Below are 23,186 nucleotides of genomic sequence, written 5' to 3' on the forward strand. Positions count from 1 at the left end.
GGGCTCGGCCAGGGAAGATGGCGGAAGCTGGGGTGAGTTTTGGGGGGCGGGGAGGGCCTGGGGGGGTGAGTGGCTCTGGCAGCGGCTCCGGGCGTTGGAAGGGCCGTCCTGAAAAGAGAGGCGGCCCTTGCCTAGGGACCCGCTGGCGATGCGGTGGCTCCGGGAAGGCCCGGAGGCTCCAAGTGCTTGGCACTGTCGGGGAGCCCTCGGAATGGGGGCTTAGAGGGGAGGGGATCCTGGCTGGGAGGAGAAGGGGGTTCTGCATCTGTGAGACCGCGAGCTCCGGGATGCTGACTGTGGACTGACGTGGGAGAGGAGGAGGGTGCAGGCAAGGAAGGTCAGGAGCCACTTGGGTGTCAGGAGACTGAGATTGATGCGGGCAGGTAGGCTCCGTACTGGGATGGGCAGGGGGATACCGGAGATCAGAAATCGATGGGGAAGTCACAGGGAGGATCTGGATACTAATGGTTGGGAGGTGGATGAATTACGTGGTGTAGACAGAAGCCAAGGGTAACTCTCGCTTGGATCCTCTAACTTGAATGCTAGTAACTAGGAATGGGGGTTATGAGCCTTGGGAATTGACATACTTTGGTAGATACTGTATTGGTTTCAACCGTCCAGGAAGTGTTGAAACTTAGTGCTGGAAAACAGTCAGTCCAAACAAGCTTTAGGAAACTGTAAAGCAGTCAAGGTGTTAACCATTAAAAAAAAAAAAAAAAAAAAAAAAAAGACTTTCTGAAGTGTATTTCTGCTCTGCTAGGAAAAAGAGGAGTGGAATAAGGGACTCCTCTAGATTTCCAACTACTGAAATTTGTTTAGGAAAGAGATGAATTCAACGTTGATAAGAAAAATGTACTCTTTTTGTTGTTGAGAGAAATAGGTCAAGGAGCAATTGAATTTGTTATTTCAGTCTTTTGGGTTTGGCTGATAAACCATTGGGCAAAAGAGTGGAGAGGAGGGGACTAATGTAGGGACTAGAAAGGGGAAAAATCACATATTAACTCATTTCCTCTTTATTTTTTTTTCTTTTTCCTTTCTTGGACATTTTTTTCAGTGGCATTTTCTATCAAAGTTGTTTATAGAGCACTTAGAGTAAAATTATCTGGATCATGACTCATGTCTGTTTGGAAAGCGGGAGATTTCCAAAGTATGATAGCTGAAACTTTTGTAGATGTCTTCATCGAACATAAAGGGTAAATGTTTTTATTTGAAGAAGAAATACTTAAATGTCATGGGAAAACAAATTGCAAATAACGATGAGATTTGGCATTGAAAAACAGTAATGGAATGGAAAAGCCTTTTAGTTACAGTTTCTGTCTGTATCCTAGTGTGTACATTTGCTTCTGTGTGACTTGGTATATTTTAATGTGAAGTGGACAACAAGAAGTTAATTTTCTAGTTTTATGCTGCATATCCTTTTCCTTAGCGTGTTTAGTTTAAAAGATTTAACCCTGCTTAGGTAGCTTGAGAATTGAATTTGTTTTAATTTGGGAAGAGTTAACCTGCTTGGTTTACCAAAGCTGCTGAATTAGTCTAATGATAACGTTACTACTATTTTAGGAATACAGTTCTAATTAAGAAGGCATTGTAGTGATTAACCACATGAAAGAGAAGTGAGGTAGTAATTTGACTTCATTATTTTTATAGCTTCTCTGTCAAAGACCCTGAAGATAAGGTTATCTTAGGAAACAGTAATCATTTGAATTTGGAGAGTACCATAGTTTGGTTTTTTTGTGAACTGTATTACAATTGTTAAGATACATCTGATTCTTAAAAAGTTATTTTGGCATTTACCTACTTGTGCTGTGACTTTGCAGCACTTGTTTTGATGAAAAGACTTAAGAGCCTTCCTAATTCTTGTGATATGGATACCATCATAAATTATAATGGTTGATTATTTTAAGAAGTTCTTAGCAATAATACAAGTGTCCCATGATTTAATAGTTGTCAGTTATTACAAAAGAATTATATGTTAGCACTGAAAGGAACTTTAGTAATCATCTGTCCCCTTTGTTTTTGCAACTTAAGAAATTTAGACCTATAGAGGTTGTGACTTGACCAAGGTAATGCAGCTAAATAATGATAGAATCTACATCTACTGACTTTTAGTTCAGCTGGTTTTTCCCTCTCCCCACCAAAGGTGCATGTATCATTACAACTGTTTAAAAAAATTACTCTGAAAGGAAAGATAGATTAAGGGAAAGGTGGTTAAATAGCAAAACTTAACTTGGGAGTTACATAGAACATTATAAATGAAAATTTCACTATCATAGTTATTCTATCCTGTCTTTCTTTCATACCCTGAGGAGCTTGTCTCCCTATTATAGAATAGAATAGATTTACTTTTCATTCTGTTTAAGTGACTTGCTTTAAGGGTCCCCAGGAGACATCCATGGTACAGTGGAAAGAATATTGAATCTGGAGTCAGAGGGTCTGGGTTCAAATTCTCACTGTGATCCTTATATTTACCTGCGTGACTTTGGGAATATTACTTCATATCCTTGGTCCTCAGTTTCTTTAGTTGAGGGGAAAAGTTCTAGATGTATAATCATATAGTTTCCAAGATTAATTGCAAATCCTAGGACATGTCTCACCTCTGAACAGGTCTATTATTTATGACATTTGACAGTTGCTTAACCTCCAAACCTTAGTTTCTTTATATTTCAAGTCAGGGAGTTAGACTAAAATGGTCCCTGAAGGCCCTTCTAACTGGACTTCTGTAATCCATTGATCCTGTGAGCCACATTTTATTATTCCAATATAATAGATATTTGTATATGTAATTTTACTCCTTATCTATAATCAGTAAGGAGATATGCACTTTGAATTCTTTTTTTGTTTTGATAAAAATATTGTTAATGGATTCACATTTGATCCACTTAAATTTCTTTACATGTTTCCCTTTGTGACCAACAGAATTTGTTCTTGAGACTGCTGGCCTGGCTTTGTGGTACATTCATTGGTTGTCTTGCATACTTATTGTTTTGTTTCCTCTTTACAGGATTTATTCTGTGGGCTTCAGCTTTCTTATCTCTATAACGAGAGTGGGAGTAGGTTCCTAAAATTTCCCTTACATCTTTAAAATTATTTTGTCCTTCTGATTAACTTTACGGACTTTTTATTTTGCCACTCAAAGATGTTGTCACAGGTAGTTTTCTTTGATCTTTTTGAAGCTGTTACATCAAACAAATGGATTCTATCAGTTATAAAGTTTATAGAATTATATATAAATTCTGCTGGTATAGCATATATAAACAGGAGAGGTAGGCAAGCATAAGTAAAAAATTTAGAAAGTTGCTATGAAGTTAAAAGTCTCTAAAGGAGATCTTACTATGGCATTCATGAACTCCCCCCCCCCCATTATTTTGATAAGTATATTTCAATGAAATTGGTTTCCTTTGTAATTTTAATATATTTTACTTTAAACATTTAAAAATATTCTGGGAAAGAGTCCATAGGTTTCACCAATCTACCAAAGGGGATTCATGGTACAAAAAAATGTCAAGAACACTAAACTTGTGACTGCAGGATTATAGATTTAAAGCTGAAAGGGATCTTAGAGATTGTCAAGTCCAATTCCTTCATATTGCAGGGAAGGAAATTAAGGCACAAATAGTTTAAGTGACTTGCCCAAGGTGACAATGATGAAGGTGGGATTCAAATTCATCTTTTAGGGTAAATGAACATTCTAAAGCTAAAAAAAAAAGCACTCTTTCCACAGTACCTTGATGCTCTCATACCTGAAATTTCTTTAAAAAAATGTAGCATTTATGCTATTTTTTCTTAAGAATTGCTTAACATAAAGCATTTATTCACCATTTGTCTCCATTTTTAGAGATATATACACAGAAAAATCAGTGAGATGTTAGATCACTTGAGTTTTGAATAAAATATATGATCCTAGTTATTATTTTTTTTGCTTTAGAATGTTTATTTAGACTAAAAGAACACACACACAAATATATGTATGTATGTGTATGTATGTATGTACGTGTATGTACATATCCATCCATCCATCCATCCATCCATCCATCCATCCAGGGCTTATCAACTATATTAGTTCAAACATTGGTTTTACTTTTTCTCTTCAAATCTGGAGAAGTTAAAATCTGGATGTGGTTCATAATTAGTGTTATTTTGCATATATGCACATTTTTTCCTTTCCAAGAGATTTCATTTTGGGAGTACAGTATTCAGTTCAGACTATATTCAAATTAGTATGGTATTTTGGGGTTTATGTTGTGGAAATATATAGCTGAGATTATTATATTCTGGTGCTGTTGGTAACTAACCCATTTGGAACAGCTATAAGACAAAACTGTTAAAATAAATTCTGTTCCATAGAAACAATCTCCACCTTAATGAATACTTTATGTAACGTAAACACATATGTTTAAGCACTTGTTCAATCAGTCCTAGAGTTCTGTCTGTGGAAACTCCCCTTGGATCCTCCCCTAGAGAGTGGCTCCAGTGCCTCTCCCATCTCATGGTGCTGGAGCAGTTGAGATTGCTGAGAACCACAGCTAGAGGGAAGCACATTTCCCCATGAAAATCAGTCTTCTAAGTGAAGATAATATAACATTTGTGTGTGCTATGAAGTTTTCAAAATGCTTTTCTTGCCACATCTCCTTTTCCTATTTTATAAATGAGAAAAGAAAGACTGAGAAATGAAGTGGCTTTGCCCTGTTCACTCTGCCACGAGTGAGTGTCAGAGCAGAATTGGAATCTAGTTCTCCTGCCTTCCTTGTTCTTAACCCTCTAGCAAACATTCTGCTGTGATCTAGTTTATATCTAGTTCAAGCCATAGAACGGTACAGATGAACTACTGGTATATATATCATATCATATCATATCATATCATATCATATAACATTTCCATAGGGAAACACAATCAGACTTCCAACCACCTAACTTAAAAATGAATTTTTAGAACACTTATTCATGAGTTGAGACTAATTGTCTTGCATGTATGCCTGCACTTTGTAAAACTTGCATAATATTGTATTTTTTTTTCAAAAGCAAAAAAAGCAGTGCTATAACTTGAAAGTGCTGCATATAGCTACATTGATGTTGATCTTGAAAAAATACTTACATTGTTCTCCTCTGGGAGAATGTTATGTGAGTTCTGAAGAAGCTTCTTAGATAGCTCTTTGGATCATATTTAAAGTTTAGTCTGTTAGAGTCTTCTAGATAACTGGAAAAAATGCCAATCTGTCATCTGGTACTGTTGAAAAGGCTTTTATTATAGTTCAGTCTATCATTTGCTGATTTTGTTTCTTTGAGAATGTTCTAAAACTACTGTAAAGGCATATGCTTCAATTATCACACAAAATCACCTCTGGTGATTGATAAATTTAAATGAAAAGAATTAGGGAAAACACTTTATGTTTTGATTTAGGCATTTCCTGAAGTAAAACATTACTTTTACTTTCATTTGAATTGTATTTATTAATGGGAATTGAAGTCTGACCAGTCTGAGGATTTCTTCTGTGTCTGAAGAGGATAAAATTAAGTGTTAATTGTTTTTCCATAATTCCTGATGTTGTTCACTTATGTATCTTAATTACATAAACATTGATACAAATAGGAAAAACGATTAAATAAAGAAGGGTTTTTTTTTTTTTTAATGGAAAGACTTAAACCCCTAGAATCTTACTTTTGTCTGTCCTTGGAATCATGCTGATAAGGCCATGTAGGTATTGGTAACTAAGGTCAACCTGAACTTATAGAATTCATTTGTGTTCATTAAGATAAGATACTACAGAAAATCAAGAGAGGGGAGTAGAGGCAAGAGCCCATGTGTCTCTTTAAAAACCTTCTCTATGTGGGCAGCTAGATAGCTTAGTAGATTGAGAGCGAGACCCAGAGATGGGAGGTCCTAGGTTCAAATGTGGCCTCAGACACTTCCTAGCTGTGTGACTCTGGGCAAGTCACTTAAACCCCATTGCCTAGCCCTTACTGGTTTTCTGTCTTAGAACCAGTCCACAGTATTGTTTCTAAGATGGAAGGTAAGGGTTTAAAAATTTAAAAAAAAAAAAAAAAGCCTTATCTAACCAGCTTTAAAGCTTCAAAATGAATACTAGAGTGATAGAACCAATAAAGGGACAGTGAGGCAGTTTTCCTTAGAAGATAACTTGAAAGGTAGGGTAAGAGTGAAATACAATCAGCAACAAGGCCACACCAACAGCATAGGCCATCAGTGAGGCCTCCCTCCCCTACTGCTCTAGGTTCTGAATCCCAGCCAGCACTGGGACTCTAAGACTACCTAAGCCAACAGCAGAGCACTCCCATGCCTATCCGTCAAAGGTCTGAACCCCAGCACAGTGTACCTGGCCTATTTAAGTTTTTAGTGAGGCTCTTGGTGAGGCCTCTTGAGTACCAGCACAAGCCTGAGTGAGATCCTGGGCCCTGACAGTGTGTCTGGCCTTGTAAACCAATAGCAGGTCCTGAGGGAAATGGAACCATCAGTGGGAAGTGGCTTCCAGAGCTCTCTGCACAAAGGCCATTATACCACCTTAGAAGAATAGGAATTTGCAGTCACCAAGAACTAGATAATGAGGGCAGTAGCAAGAAAATACTGAAATTCAAGAGATTCCCTCTTTTACCCTGGGAATAGAGCCCACCTTTCTAGTCAAGAAAAAGGCTGGGAAAATGAGCAAACATTAAAAAACAACCCACCTAACCATAGAACATTTTTGTGGACATAAGGTAGAGCAAGGCAGAAATTCAAAAGGGGAAAAAATGAGATTGAATCAGTTACATGTGAAACTTCAAAGAAAAATGGGGATTAGTCCCAGGCTCTGAAAGCATTTAGAAAGGATTTTAAAAGTCAAGTAAGAAGAGCAAAGGGAAAATGGCCAAAAAAAATGAAAGTGATACAAGGAGAAAATAACACTGTAAAAGGCAGGATTGACTAATAAAGGAGGCACAAAAATTTGCTGAAGAGAAGAATTCTTTGAAAAGCAGAACTGGCCAAATGGAAAAAGAATTATAAAAATCCAATAAAAAAAGAACTTCCTAAAAAGTAAAATTTGCTAAATGAAAAAAGGAGATTCAAAAGCTCACGAAAGAAAAAAATTCATTAAAAATTATAAATGGGCAAGTAGAAACTATTGCCTTCATGATACATCAGGAAACAATAAGACATTCAAAATAATGAAAAAATGGTAGGAAGAAAATGAAATATCTCACTGGAAAAACAACAGATCTGGAAAATAAATCTGGAAGGTATAATTTTAAGTATTATTGGACTATGTTAAAGCCATGATAAAAAAGAAAATCTTAGACATCATATTATAAGAAATTAGCAAAGAAAACTTCCCTGCTGTTCTTGAAATAGAGAATAAAATAGAAATTGAAAGACTCCACTGATAACCTCCTAAAATATTCCTAAAAGAAACCGCCCAGGAATATAATAGCCAAAGTTCCAGAGCTCCCAGGCCAAGGAGAAAATACTACTAGAAGCCAGAAAGAAACAGTTAACTTATGATAGAGGCATAGTCAAGATTACACAAGACTTAGCAACTTCTACATTAAAGAATTGGAAGGCTTGGAATAGGCAAAGGAGCTAGGTTTACAATCAAGTATTACCTATCCAGCAAAAACTGAGTATATCCTATCAGAGAAAAAATGGTAGAAACCTTCCAAGCATTCCTGAAGAAAAGACCAATCTGAATAGAAAATGTGATCTTCAAATACAGGCCTTCAAGAGAAACATAAATAGGAGGGGGTGCAGCTAGGTGGCTCAGTGGATTGAGAGCTAAGCCTAGAAACAGGAGGTCCTGAGTTCAAATTTGGCCTTAGACACTTCCTAGCTGTGTGACCCTGGGTATGTTTTTTAACTCTCATTGCCTGACTCTTACTACTCTTCTGCCTTAGAACCAGTATACCATATTGATTGTAAGATAGAAAATTAGGATTTAAAATAATTTTTTAAAAAAGGTAAACAGCAAAGAAAACTTAAGAGACTTGTTGAAGTCAGACTGTTTGCATTGCTATATGGGAAGATGATACTTTCAATGCTTAAGAATTTTATCATTATTGGGTCAGTTAGAAGTATACATAGAGGATGTGGGAATAAATTCACTATGATAACATGATAATCTTCCCCCTCCCCCCCCAAAAAAAATTAGGGAGTGGAAAAGAGGATGCATTGAGGGAAGGGAGAGGTAGAATGGACTAAATTATTTCATCTGAAGAGGTGTGAAAAAACCGTTAAAAGTAGAGGGGAGGATGAAGGTGATGACAGGCAAATTAAATCTTACTGTTATTGGAATTGGCTCAGAGAGAGGGTAACATCCATACTTTGTTGGGTAACTTATCCTGTAGGGAAATAGGAGAGGAATGAAAAAAAGTGGAGAGGCTAGTAGAAAGGGAGGATTATTTGGTGGAAACAGTGGTTAGAAGTGGTAATTCCTGTGAGGGGGCACATGAGTGAAAGGAGAGAACAGAAAGAAAAGGGAAAAATAGGTTGGAGAAGAATACACAGTAAAATGTAAATAATTTTATTTATATGGAGGAGAATAAACAGATAAAAATAAAAAATATTATAAATAAAGATCAATAATTTTTGTTATATTAAAATAGTCTTGTGCAAATAAAACCAAAAGAACCAAGAGTAGAAGGGAAACAACAAGCAGGAAAAAAATTTTTTTTTACAACAAATTTCTTTGATAAAGGCCTCATTTCTCAAGTATTCAGAGAACTGAATCAAATTTTTAAGAATGGAAGTCAAAGTCACTATTCAAATGTAAATTAAAACAAATCTGAAGAACCCTCTTGCACCTATTAGATTGGTTAACATGACAGTAAAGGAAAATGATTTTGTTGGAATGGAGGGGCCAGAATTGGGGCACTAAGGCATTGTTGGTGGAATTATAAATTGATCCAACTCTTCTGGAGGTCATTTAGGAACTTTGCCCAGAAGGCTATAAAACTGCATATCCTTTGATCCTGTAATACCACTATTAGGTCTATATGCTAAAATTAAAAAGGAAAAGAAAAAGGACCTGTCCAAAAACATTTATAGCCAGCTCTTTTTGTCATGTCAAAGAATTGGAAATTGAATGGATGTCTATCAATTGGGGAATGATTGAAAAAATGATGATATGTGATTGTGATATAATACTCTCATGCTATAAGAAATGATAAGCAAGATGATCTCAGAAAAACCTGTAAAGACCTATATGAACTGAGGCTGAATGAAGTGAGTAGAACCAAGAGAATATTATAAACAGCACAGCAATACTGTATGATGATTTACTGTGAAAGGCTTAGTTATTCTGAGCAATACCATGATCCAAGACAATTCTGAAGGACTTATGACTAAGAATTTCAATTCCATTCTAGGGAAAAAAACTGATGGAGGCTGATTATAGATCAAAGCAAACAATTTTTTCACTTTATTTTATTTGTGTTTTTGTTTTTGGATTTTGCTTTTATATGAGCATTTTTTCACATGGCTAACTTGGAAATATATTCTGCACCATCATACATGTATTACCCAGATCAAATTGGTTACCATCTCAGGAAGGAGGTGGGAGGGTGGGAGGCAATTTGGATATTATGATTTTGGAAAATTATAAAAGATTGTTATGTGTAATTGGGAAAATAAAATATTAAATAAAAAATCAAAAGAGTGTAAATTGAAGATAAATCTTTTTCTTTTGATAGAAAGTTTTTTTTTAAATATCTTAAGTTGTGATAATTGAGCAGATCAACTTGTGTTATAAGAAAGGAACTAAATGGCAGTCTCACTTTTAGCATATGTTAACTTCACACAATCCACTATATATTTCTAAGGAGAAACAAAAAGAATTAGAAATTATAGACTCTGACCCAAAGAGATTTATATTCTAGCAGAAGTTCCACATAACTCATTTCTCTCCATTTTTCATTCTAACATTGTTAATTCTAAATTTTCTCCAGTGTTAAAATTCACTAATTCTTTCCCAATAAACAAAACCATTTGTAACAATTTAATTTTTCATTATCATTTACATTTGTAGCTTATAAAATTAACTTTCTTCTGTATTAGATAACTGTACTAATTATGCGAGTTGGTATCCAGTTATTTTATAATTTAATTTTTTTCAATAAATAATTTCAAATTCCATAAAATGTTGAACAGTCATACATTAAGTCCATGCTGATTTTTCACCTTTATCTTTTTTTTTTTCACAGGATTTTTGGTAGGTTCTGATTCAGGACAAGATGAATTACCGATGAAAAGTTTCTTGTCTACTGTGATTGTTAGAAGTTATTAAACTTATGAAACTATGGCAGAGAGAGAGACAGCATCATCTGTACCCCCAAAGTGTGGGCCATACATTTCTTCTGTAACTAGTCGGAGTATGAACCTGATGATTCGTGGAGTAGTTCTGTTTTTGATTGGAGTATTTCTTGCTTTAGTATTAAATCTACTTCAGATTCAGAGAAATGTCACACTCTTTCCACCTGATGTGATTGCAAGCATCTTTTCTTCAGCATGGTGGGTGCCACCATGCTGTGGCACAGCTTCAGGTAGGTGTAGAAATTATCTCTAATGTTTAGCTTGGATTAAAATAAGTTTAAATGATGTGTTCTGAGCCAATAATATTTTCCCTTCGATTTTAAGTTTAATGTCAGTTTTCCAAGTGGCCTGAGTAACGTAAGCTTTCAGTTTCATTTCTCCTCTAAAATGGATATTGTGACATCTAGCTTTTTGAGGATTAAGTTTTATTTTTAAGAAGCATGTTATTTTTTAATATTTTGGTTGGCTTTATACATATGCTAATCTGGTTTTGCTATTGCTTTTTAAAAATATTGTGATTTTATTTAGAATTATTTTTCAGCTAGCAAAATCTCACCTTTTCAACATTTCCCAACTGGAAAAAGAAGAAAAATAAAACCCATTCCACACATATGTAGTAGTGAAAAAAAAATTTCTATTTTGTTTTTTATATATAATTTTTTAAAATTCAAAGATATTTTATTTTCCCAATTACATGTAATAATAATTTCAGCATGCATTTTCCAAAATTTTAAGATCTTAACTGTTTCCTTCCCTCCCTTTTTTCCCCCATCTCAGAGATGGTAAGCAGTTTGATTTGGGTCATACATGTATTATCATCTTGCTATTGCTTTTGAAGGAAAACAAAGTATTGAGATTTAAAAAATAAATTGAATAAGTTTTTTCATATTTGAAACCTAATTATATTTGAATATATTTATGCACAAAAGTGTTTTCGCCTCTTAGACATATTACTTCTAATATGTTGGAATCAGTATAGTTTAAATATTATAAGACTTGAGTAAATAAGGAAAGTAGATCCTGCCTTTTTTTTTTTTTTAATTAGGTGATTACATCAGCTTTAACATCAGCTTGTTTGGTGTTGCATTCGTGTTAAGAATAGGTTTTAGGCTTTTAATTTAGCTTTTTTTGATTTATTAAAAATTCTTTCTGAATTATATATCTTCTATAAATCTAGTAGAAGATAAGTTAGAAAAAAATTATCTGACTAAATAGGTCTGTTTAAATTTTCCTGATATGTGTAAAATAAACTGACATCTTTCAACATACTATATATACCTGTATTTCAGTCCAGGGAACCTTGTTATTAAAAGTACCAGGAGTAGCTGATCATAAAATGCACTTGTTGCATAGGTGCTAGGAATAGTGTTGGGGTTAAGAGTCCAGCGCAGTGTTGGGCAAACTTTTTAAAGAGGGGGCTATAGATTTTAAAATTAATATTCAATGCCTCCAAAGTATGATATTTATTAATATCAAATTAGAGAGCTTAGAGAAATGCAGGGAACCTTTCCCACTCACCTCAGGCGGAAGAAGGAGGCTCAAGCCACAAGGACTGCTCACCACTCCATCCACGTGCAAGAGAGAGGGCATGGCAGAGCAAACCCAAATTAAATACAGACCCCATAACCACCCAGGTATATGCAAGACAAAAGGAATTGTGGGTAATACAGAAAGGAAGTTTGGGTAATGTAGTTTCAGGGGTTCAAGATTTTTCCAACTATACAGGGCCAAAGGAAAAGAAATGCTCATCTGTCAGTCTGTTGCTAAGGCAACGCTTTCGAAATTTCATTGTATTGTATCCTACTCATTGTATTTGTCAGATTAGGAATAATGTTACAGCTGGATAGAACATTTCAGGGGGCCGCATCTGGCCCATCATTGGTCTAGTGCATTACATAATTTTCTCTTAAGTGAAACCCTCTTGAACTCAATTTCAAAGGATATAGTTGCTAAAGAACCAAGGCAGTGTTAGAGCAAGACTCTAATATATTTATAGGCAATATTATCTCTGAGTTGCCCATCTAATATTTTTTTGCCTCCTCTTTAGGTTTAGTAGCTAGGTGCTGTATAGTAGTTGCTCAGATATCTCTTAAATTTAGAATTCTACATTTTTGGCCCAAACTGATGAAGGCAATAGATTGAATTCCAACCAACTTTATTTCTGTTTTCTAGTGGTGACTAGAAAGAACAAAGCAGATTCAGTTGAGGCCCATAGAAGTATTTGCTGGCAGTTGTGGTTGCTTTGTTATTTTCAGGAAAAATCAAGGTTTAAATTAAAGGAGTAGCCAGGTGCTTGCTTTAGCCTATAGTTTGGAAAGGGAAGAGTGAATAAGTATTCACTGTTTTGCCTCCATACAAATCTAGGGCCAAGCTAGACAAGTAGTGGTTTGTGGTCATTGCCTCTACAATAGGCATAAGAGCATTTGTCCAGTGGAACTTAAAAAAAAAAATTATTGATGCTTTTTTTTCCTTATTTACATTTGGCATTTCCTAACACCTTCCCATCCCCAAATGGAACCTTTCCTTCTCACAGAGTTACTCTTATCAGCCATGTCTGATAGAGTAACAATATGCAGTTTCCGGTGTACCCTATGAAGAGATGTTGGACCATTGGGGTGGGATAACACTGGGTCGTTGGTCCTTCTTTCCTGTAGTAAAAGTCCTTAAGTCCTAAACCTGAATAAAATTAATTTATTTTAAGAATTTCTTTTTTTCTTTAAATCACCTTTATTTCATAATCTATCTCTCCTTCTTCCTATGCAAGGAGGATAGATCTAATTCCTTGTCATAAAGATTAATTTAAAAAAAAGAAAAAAATTGCGCAGCAAAGTAACCAACAAATCAAATATGTCTGGCAATCTATTCAATATTCCATCTCCATATACTCCTGTCTTGGCAAAGAAGGAAAGGAAGTGTACTTTTTAATGTCTTATCTGGGGCTACATTTAATTATAATTACACAGCATTCAGCAAATTTTAAGGTTCCTTCAGATTACATTATTTTTATTGAGTACATTGTTTTCTAGGTTTTGCTCACTAGAGGAATATTGTAGTTTAGAGGCTAGAATGGAGGATTTGGAGTTAGGAGGCACTGTATGACACAAGTTGTTTGACCCTTAACAAGTTCTTTAACCTTTCTGAGCCTCTGTTTCCCTGTATATAAAATTAAGAATATAATATCTACATCATTGAGTTGTTATGATAGTCAAATGAGATAATATATATAAAGAGCTTTGCAACTTTAAAGTACTATATAAATATTAGCTACTATCAATATTAGTTATTACTTCATTCTATGTATATCTGTTCACATAAATTCTGAAATCTTAACTGTAAGCACTGCCTTTCATTCATTTACAATTCTTTTTTCCCTTTCCTCTGTCTACCTTCTCACAAACCAATTGATAGACATGTCTTGCTACAACTTCACACTGCGGAAATTATTGCAATTCCAGGAAGCATCTGTGACAAAGAAGGGGAGTAGAATTAGGAAATCTAGATTCAAGTTAATTCTTTTTTTTTTCCTAAAAAAAATATGTTTTATTTTTTCATTCAGTAAAAGTTGACCTTCTCTCCTGCCTACCTTATCCTTTTCCACCCATTGAGAACAAAAGAAAAGCAAAATTCTTGTTATAAATATGTGTAGTCAAGCAAAAGCACATTTTTGCACTGGCAATGTCAAAAAGAGATGTCTCCTACATTTTGAGACCTTCTCTTTCTGAAGAGGTGAATGACGTGTTTCATTTTTATTGCTCTGGAATCATGGTTGGTCATTGCACTAATCTGAATTATCTTTAAAAATTGATCATTTTTATAATAATGTTGTCATTATATTAGTTATTCTTCTAGGTCTGTTTATTTCACTTCACTTTGCATCAGTTCATCTGAGTCTTCCCAAGTTTCTCTGAAACCATCCTGTTCATCATTTCTAACAACACAATACTGTTTCATCACATTGTATACCATAACTTGTTCATTTCTCAATCTATGGGCACTTTCTCAAATTCGCCGCCTTTGCTACATCAGAAAAAATCTAAAGATATTTTTGTATATAATTAGCTAGAATTTTATTTTGCTTAGGATTAATACTTTCCTTAACCAATCCTCCTTTTATTTCCCCTCTTCCATATCTCTCCTATTTCCGTGTTGAAGTATTAAGTATTTTCCCCTCTTCTTCCATTTCTCTCCTTTTTCCTTGTTGAGTGTTAAGAATTTTTTTATCCAGCTATATATGTGTATCTAGTCTTCTCTCCTTTGTTAAGTTCATATAAGAGTGAGAATGAAGTGTCATCTACTTTCTCTACCTACTCCTCCTTGCTTGGATAGATCTCTGTTTGCATACTCTGATCATATGAAGTAGATTTCTCTAACCTTTCTTTCCCTTTCTTGCTTAGTCTATTCCTTTTCCCCTTTCTTTCTATTCTCTTAAGATCAAGATATAATAAAATCACCCCCAGGCCTTAATTATATTCTCTCTGTGAATGATAGGGTTCAGAGCAACAAATATATCTCTTCCCATATATAGATTAGATTATCCACGACTAGTCTCTTAAAATTTTTCTTTCATATTTACCTTTTATGATTCTCTAAACTTCTGCATTTGAATTTCAAAGTTTCTTTACAGCTCTGGTCTTTTAATCAGGAATGCTTGGAAGTCTTCTATTTCATTAAAGATGAATTTTTTTCCCTTGTAGGATTATGCTCAGTTTCTCTAGGTAAATTATTCTTGGCTGAAAACCAATGTGTTCTTTGCTTTCTGGAATATCATATTTCATGTTCTTTGCTCCTGATAGTGGAGGCTCTTAAATTATATGTGATCCTGGCTGTGGCTCCTCAGTCCTTGAATTCTTACTTTTTGGATGCTTTCAGTATTCTTTCTTTGACCTGGAAGTTTTGGATTTGGGCTATATAATGTTCCTGGAAGTTTTTATTTTGGGATTTCTTTCAGAGCATGGCTGGTAAATCTTAAGAAACCTGAGTTAAGTTTCTTTCCTTTTTCTTTTTTCTAGGCCAATTTTTGCTATGAGATATCTTTTTTTTTTTCACTGTTTTGACTTTATTTTAATATTTTATTTTTTGTGGTATCATTGACTTTAATAGGGCCCATTCTAATTTTTGGAAAGTGTTTTACTTGAACAAGGTTTTTCATCTCTTATAACAACTGTTAATTTAGTTTCTAATTCTTCCATAGCTTCCATGTCTCTTCCAATTTTTTCCTCTGTAATCTTATTTCATTGATAAATACATTTTTTAACTCTTGCTTCATCTCTCCCAGGAATTCTAGTTAAATTTTTGCCCAGGCTATGTTTTTCCTTGTGCTTTGTACATTTTGAAGTCATTCTTTTTGTCTGTGTTTGAGTCATGAGCATCCCTGTAACCATATAGCTTTTTATGATGCAGTTCTTTTTTTTGCTTGCTTATTCTTCTAGCCTACTTCCTGACTTCAAACTTAATATGAAAGCTAGGCTCTATACTTTTGGAGGGAGGGTCTGGATTGGTATTGCTGCTCCTTTCTTGGGATATTGTTGCTATTCTAGGCTCTTCAGAATGGATTAGGCTAGAATAAGTTTTCAGTGCTCCCACAGTGGTCTATCTGATCCAAGGCAAAGTCTGATTGCTCCTTCCTGATTGGTTTGGGCCTAAGTAGCAGTAGAATGCTGCTGGGTCCATTTCATACTAGCCACTTGGGAATCTTTGCTGGTTTAGAATGACGGAATTATAGATTCCTCTTTAATGTGGAGCTTTCACTTTAGTTATTTCTTCAGGCTTCAGTCTAACTTAGAAGCTGGAATTTAGATATCACTTTCTTCCTGTGGTCTGAGCCACTACTACTGCTTGCCTTGGAACTTCTTGCCTTCTCAGGATGCTTCCCAGTGTCTTCTCTTGCTCTCTTCCCTGGAATACCATCCCTGGGCCCCAGTCCCTTTCTCATTCTGCCCTAAATATGTAGCCTGGAACTGGCTAGTAAGCAATAAAATTGCCAGATGGTACCTGTTTCTATCATGGTACTAAGTTTTGGTGTTTGATCTTTTTTTTCCCTGGTGCTTATCCTCTGTCTTGCTATTTATTGCCAATGATCCAGTGCTCCTGCCTGAATCCAGTTCCCAGTGTCTATGGACCTCTGTCTGCCTCCCTGGAAAAATGGTCTACTGTGATTTTTTCTTGAATTTCCTCACCAGTATTATATCTAGTGAATTTTCTAAGGCCCTTTGGAGGAATTTAGGTTGGGAAGAGCTCAACTGTATCGTTTCTTCCTATGCTGCCATCTTGGCTTCATTTCCTCCTTAACCATCACACATTATTTTGGGATAGTTCCTCCTTAGTAAGTAAGCAAAAATCTCAGAGCCTGAAAGTAGATGCCAGTTATAATATGAGACTGTTTGGGCTTCTTTTCCCTTTTCTCATAGTTTTCTCCCTTTTAATGTCAATTATTCCAAATTTGTCATTTTAAATATGGTGGAATAAACTCTCAGAAAGAAAGGCTTAGACCAGGGTGGGGTCTTTATTTTCAGACTGATATAATCATGTCTCACCATTCTTTATAAATCTTGTTAGCTATCCACTGCCCTGAGCAGGGGTTTCTAGATGTTTTTGATTTTTTTTGCCTAGTAGTAAAACATTTAAGCACCCCCATGTGTATATTTTTATTTGTAAGTAATGCATGTAATACTGTACTTATTACACAAAAACTAGAAGTTAAAGAAACATGAGATTTAAATATGAAATAACATTTAGACTTAGAGTTGTCAATAGGACACTGTTGGAGTTTATTGAGGAGGAGAGGGACATGGTTGAATTGACACTTCTTTACTAACAGTACATTCTAGCCAGACTGGCTAGGAGTAGTTTCCTAAACTTGGCATGACATCACCCCCCATACTTGGAATGCATTTCTTATTTTTGTCTCACAAAAATTTGCGTTTATTCAAGGCTCAACCTAGTGCCATATTTTCCATGATGCCTGCCCTCTTTGCCTCAATTCTGGACATTTTTTTCCTCTTTGATTATTCATCTATATGTGATATCTCTAAGTAGAACATGAGTTATTTAAGTAAGGAGCTTATTTTCTTGGAAACTCTAAGCCAGCATTGTGCCCAAACTGTAACTTCAAGCTGTCTTTGAACTCCCTCTCCCCCCATGACTCCAGAGAGTAGAGGAAGTGCTTATTTTGGGTAGTTGGAAGGAGGGGCCGGGCATGCAAAAATGTCCTCAGGCACTGGGAAGTGTTGTGAGGAAGATTAGGTAGTTATTGATTAAGAATTAAGGTTGACCTAGCAGGAAGGAGCTGGAGCTGGGAATTCTAGGATAGAATGAAGGAGGAGGAAGTGTGTGTGCCCTGAGAGAGGACTCCTTTAGTGGTGGGCAAAAACTGTTGCCAGCCTGGGAGATCTCAGAACAAAGGACACCCTGCTTCCTGATTTTTCCCTGGGATCCTGAGTGGTGCTAGCAAAGAGGACAAGATCTACAGTGCAGTTCCAAAGGAAGAGGTGAAGTTTGAGATCTGGTGGACAGCGTTTCAAGCAAACCCTCCCTACTTGGTACCTGAGACCACCTTGGCTGTTGGCATCCAGAGATCATCAGTGGATTGCAGTGAGAATCCCTAAGCAGTCACTAAAGACTCCATTACAGCTCCTTGGGCCCTGTCAGTTTAGATCACTAAATTAGTGTAGAAATAAGTCCTCCCCTTTCCCTGGGGGTTTTGCCATTAGATTTAGTTGTTCATAATTAAAACCAGTTATATCCTGTTACCTTGTCTGTTGGATTCAAAGCCTCTGGCCCAGGGTGACAGTTGGTCAACTGTCCCTTTGTCAGTTAGGAGCAGCTTGGCTGTTCTGATCTCCATATCCAGGTCTAGTCTCTCATAAACCCCAGTGTGTATACCCACAAATCGCTTAGTTTTATTATAATATCCCTGGTGTCCCCATTACCTTTACTTATCATTTTCTACAGTTTGGCACTACCAGAGGGGTGGATAGAGAGACAGATAGGAAGTGGACTGTTGGCCAGCTAGAATCATACAGGAAGTATTTTCCACAGAAGAGGGAGAACAGAGAAGCTTCCCCCCACATACTCCAGCTCAGCACATGTGCCAGTACTTTCGTCATGGCTGCCCTAGGTTCTAGTACAATTCACATATAGTAGGTGTTTAATAAACGTTTGTTGAATTACATAGATTTATTGCTGAATGTCATTACTGAAGGTAGTCAGTAGAGGAGGAAAGGATATGGAAAAAATAAAAAGGAAGAGAAAAAAACATCAGTACAATGGATCAACACATTGAAAAAATTTAAAAATATATGTGCTGTTCCATACCCATGGAATTTCCCCTCTGCAAAAGAATGGAGGGAGTGGGGAGGAGTGTTCTCATATCTCTTCATTGGTGCCATATGCGTTCTTCATAACTTTTTATCATTTGCTAGATTATATTGTGGTGATAGTTTTTTCCATTTTGCCACCATTTCTTGGCTCTGCTAATTTTACTTTGTGTTTCTTTATGTCATTCTTTCCTTGCTTTTCTGTCTTCATCATATTCAACATTTCTTAAAGCATAGTAATGTTTCATTACATTCACATATCACAATTTGCTTAGCCATTCCCTAATCAGTGAATATTTAGGAAAGAATAGAAGGAAGGAAGAAAGAAGGAAAAAAAGAAGGAAAGGAAAGAAGAAAAACTTTATTAAGTACCTTCTATGTATCAGGCACTATACAAATTTATGTCATTTAATCCTTAGAATAACTTGGAGAGGTAGGTTCTTTTTTTATTCTCATTTTACAATTGAGGAAACTTGGGCAGGCAGAAGTTAAATGACTTGTCCAAGATAACATAGCTAGGAAGTGTCAGGTCTTCCTGATTCCAGTCTCAGTGACTTATCCACTGTTGCCTACCTGCTTCTAAAGTTCTGCTATATTTTGATGTATATGTGACCTTTCTTTTTATCAATGAATGACCTCCATGGGAACATGCACTGAGTATTGGAATCTGAGTCAGATGGTATGGATTAGTCACATGATTTGCATAATTTCAAATTGCTTTCCAAAATTATTGATTCACAGCTCTACCAATAATGCCCTTCTTCCCACGCCCCTCCAACAATGAGGGTTCTCATCCTTTGTCATTCTTGCCAATCTGAGTGTGTGGTGAAACTTAAGGCTTGATTTGCTTTTCTTTTCTTCTTTATGGTTATTCTGATGTAGTTATCTCTTCTTTTGAGAACTGTTTGTTTATAGCATTTGACCACTCATTTGTTAGGCAGTGGTGAGGAAAATCTTCAGATTTTGGTAGATCTCCAAGAGAAACAGCAACAGGTTCTTTAGTTTGCCAAGTTTCTAAACCCAGTAAGAGGGAAGTCTCTATGGGTTGCTTTTCTGTGCCTACTAGATTGAATTTCCTGTATTTTATCCCAAGGACAACTTAAAGGATTACTTTAAGGTTTACTAAGTTCTTTCCTTAAGAGAACCTTGAGAAGTTGATTGTAGGAGGACTATTCCCATTCAACAGTTGCAAAAACTGAGACTCAAAGGGTCTAAATTACTTTTTGTTGATCATGTAATTAAAAAGAATTTGAAGCTTGATTTCCTGACATTTTAGTCCTGAGCTTTCTCAATAAGGCCCTCTTTACTGTGAATTGCTTTGGCTTTTTAAACCAAATTTGGAACACAAACGTATTTGAATTGGCTGTGTTCTTTCAATAAACAACTTTGAACTTCCCTGGCAAGATGATTATTCAGATACCTGGTTGTGGAGAAATGAAGGCTAAATCATGTTTTATAAACTTCTGTCTTAATAAATTGACAGAATGTGAATGACTACTAGTGAATCCCGCACAGATGGAGAATTTTTTTCGAGAGAGGAGAAATATCTGCCAAAGCAACAACTAACCTAACTTTAATTTTACATGAGGATGAACAAAACATACCTACATACTTCTTATTAAGATACGAATTAATGTGGCAAGAGAACAAGGGAAGCATAGACACTCCTACTGAGTTCTCAAACAGTTTAATAGTAGCAGCTTACAGTTTTGTAAATATCTGCTATCCAACTCTGCCATACCTTTATTTAAAAGAAAGAAGACATGTAATGAGAAGTGACAGTTTCCTAGAATTCTTCTTCTCTCAGTGAACAACTGAGAGTCTTGCATACTCAATGGATTTGATTTTTATTGGCAAATCCCAAGGTTGGCAGAGTGGCAGTCTAAATTCCTTTTTGTGTTTTTCCTCTCTCTTTAGTTGTCTCTCGCTTGGGAATCTTCTACCATGTGCATAAAAATATAGTCATTTCTTCTTATTTGTACCTTTGCACAGACATGTCAGGGCTCTCCATGCAATAATTCTTTACCCATGGCATCAGCTGCTGAGGAAAATTGACTTGGAATGCCTGATCTTAGTCAATTTCACTCAGGAACAAGAAGAAACCAAAAAGAAGACAGGCAAAATAGTTTATTTCATAAATTCCTGAAAAAAAGAAGAGTTAGTGTCCTATCAGTTGCAGTTGAATTTCTGGGTAGGATGGATCAATCTGTGTGTTATTTTCAAATTTGTTGCATGGGATTTATGGAATATGCTCTCTAATCTCTAAGGATTATTAGTGTACTTTCTTTCAATAACATAATCTTTAACTTTTTATCAGATGTTGAAATTCTCCCAGTGTTGAAGTTTAGGTGTAAAGCTCTCTGGACCATTTATGTTCTCAGTAGACACCTGGGCCAAGTGATAACTCTTGCTTTTCTGTTAGGAGAACCTTACATTACTGCAGCATCTTATCTCCAGATGGTACCGTGGTCACACCATCTTGTTTCTAATGCTGCCTCACTGGTCAGCTAGCAGGTGATTTTGGTTATTAATGGATCCATCTTTTTCCTTTCATATTGGAGGCATTATCTATAAAACATATATAACCAGCTAGGGAGGAGCTTCTGAACTTCCAGCTTTTAGTCTTTGGTGCAGTGTTTTAATGACAAACCATAGGTGGTATTGAAATCGAAACTTTGCTATTTCACTGACTGTTGTGTCTTTATTACTAGAAAGGAAGTATAATGCCCCAAAAAGTAAATTGAAAATGCTGTGTTATTTCCAGTTGAATTTGATACGTGGAAGTGCATTTGACTTTTGGAACTTGCTGAGAAAATTTTAGTTCATTAATTTTTTTTCTTTAGAAATGTAACAAAGTCACGATTATTTGAAAAATACCATTGATGTTTGACAAATGTATTGTTTTGAGATTAGGGCAAGGAAGTTCCGGGTCTCAAGCAATATTTTCCATTTTTAAGTGCAAAAATGCTTTAAAGTTTACAAAGGCTTTCCCCTCAAAGGGCCATGTGAGGGAAGGAATTGTATATTATTTCCGTTTTGTAGTCAAGGAAACTGGCATAGAGAGGCCAATGGACTTTCCTGAAAGTTCAGTGGGTTAGTCAGTGGCACAGGAAGGACTAATTCCAGATCTAGTGCTCTTTCTCCTGTATCATATTGCCTTATGGTTGGTTTGTCTGCTTGTTTTTAATGTTTGCTGTGTCATTGCCGCCTTAGCATTGCAGGCTATCTTTTCTAGAAAAAAGAAATTTAAGTATACTTATGTCTTTTATCTTTTTATAGGCACATTAATCAACCAGTAAATATTTGTTAATTATCCACTAGATAAAAAGTGCTTAAAAATGTGAGCCATAGATTCCATTCTGAAGCCATGTTTTCTCTAGCCATTTTTTTAGTCTATATGTTAAAGGAATTTTATGTGCATATATTTGTCACCTTATTAAAGAAATGGAGCAAGTACTGTCAGACCAGGTGAGTGGGATGGTGCCTAAATAGCCAGATTATATAATAGGTGCCAGAAACAAGAAATACATCATCAGAATATTATGTATATGTAATGCATACCACCCCACTTTACTTTAGCTATATGGCATATAATGCTGTAGGTTCATTGCTTAGAGGGACTTTTGTGCAAAGTGTTTGCTTATCTTTTTAAAGCTATTTTGGTATCATAGTAATTAGTCATAGGAAAGCCAAATGAATCTAATCTAATTTCCTAAACTATGAATTATAGCTTGAAAACTTGTTAATGTGTTGCCAGTTGTAATTTAATATTCTGTAGTAGTAAATAATATTCCCATCAGTAGAATTGTCCTTATTTTTACTTTGCTTCTGTTGTCAAGTTTAAAATTTTAGTGGTTAATTTGTTAAAAAGATTTTAAATGCATGTGTTGGTTATAGTAGCTCCTTTAGCATAGGTATATCTTCCAGTGCTACATTGAAGATGGCTTAATTTTCTTCTCCTCTTTCCACAGCTGTGATTGGGTTATTATACCCCTGCATTGACAGGCATCTGGGAGAGCCACATAAATTTAAAAGAGAGTGGTCCAGTGTAATGCGATGTGTAGCAGTCTTTGTTGGTATAAATCATGCCAGTGCTGTATCCTTTTCACTGTAATGAAATGCATAATAACAAAGCAGCTTCCTATGAACCAAAGGTTAAACAGCCCCTTTCAGTGTAACTGTTGTCAAAATTTGATATGCCCACTTATTCATAAAGAGAATTTGAAATGTATTGTTAAAACATCACAGGAGCAGTTACATAGTTATATAGGTAAAGTGTTACCTTAAAATGTGTATTTTTCAGATTCATCTTTTAAAAATGTTAACAGTTTTAGTATTTAATTCTTTGGATTAAATTTATTCCATCTAGTTTGTTAACTTAGGGAGTGAAATATTCTTAAGTATTTCTTTTTTTTAAAAAATACTGATATTTCTTTTGTATTTTATCCTTAAGAAATGCGCAGAGTTTTAGGTACTTACCTTTAATTTTTTTTTTCCTGCCTCACCAAAATTTTGGCACTATAAAATATTTCATAGGTGGACTATTTTTTGCCCTAACACATGACAACAAAGACCAGAGA

The 23,186-nt window shown here is 35.5% G+C and overlaps 1 protein-coding gene across 2 annotated transcripts in view; it reads left to right on the top strand.

The window, feature by feature from the left end:
- The first annotated feature begins 96 nt into the window (after positions 1-96).
- INSIG2 (insulin induced gene 2) overlaps positions 97-23,186 on the top strand; it is a 37,055-nt gene continuing 13,965 nt past the window's right edge. For both annotated transcript variants that reach the window (XM_044669920.1, XM_044669919.1), the window contains exons 1-3: positions 97-1,193; positions 10,183-10,521; positions 22,578-22,702. In XM_044669920.1, the coding sequence (XP_044525855.1) occupies positions 10,278-10,521; positions 22,578-22,702 (369 nt within the window). In that variant the 5' untranslated portion in view covers positions 97-1,193; positions 10,183-10,277. The remainder of the gene's footprint in view (positions 1,194-10,182; positions 10,522-22,577; positions 22,703-23,186) is intronic.

The sequence above is a fragment of the Gracilinanus agilis genome, chromosome 3 (genome assembly GCF_016433145.1).
Source record: "Gracilinanus agilis isolate LMUSP501 chromosome 3, AgileGrace, whole genome shotgun sequence".
In the NCBI taxonomy this organism is placed as follows: Eukaryota; Metazoa; Chordata; class Mammalia; order Didelphimorphia; family Didelphidae; genus Gracilinanus; species Gracilinanus agilis.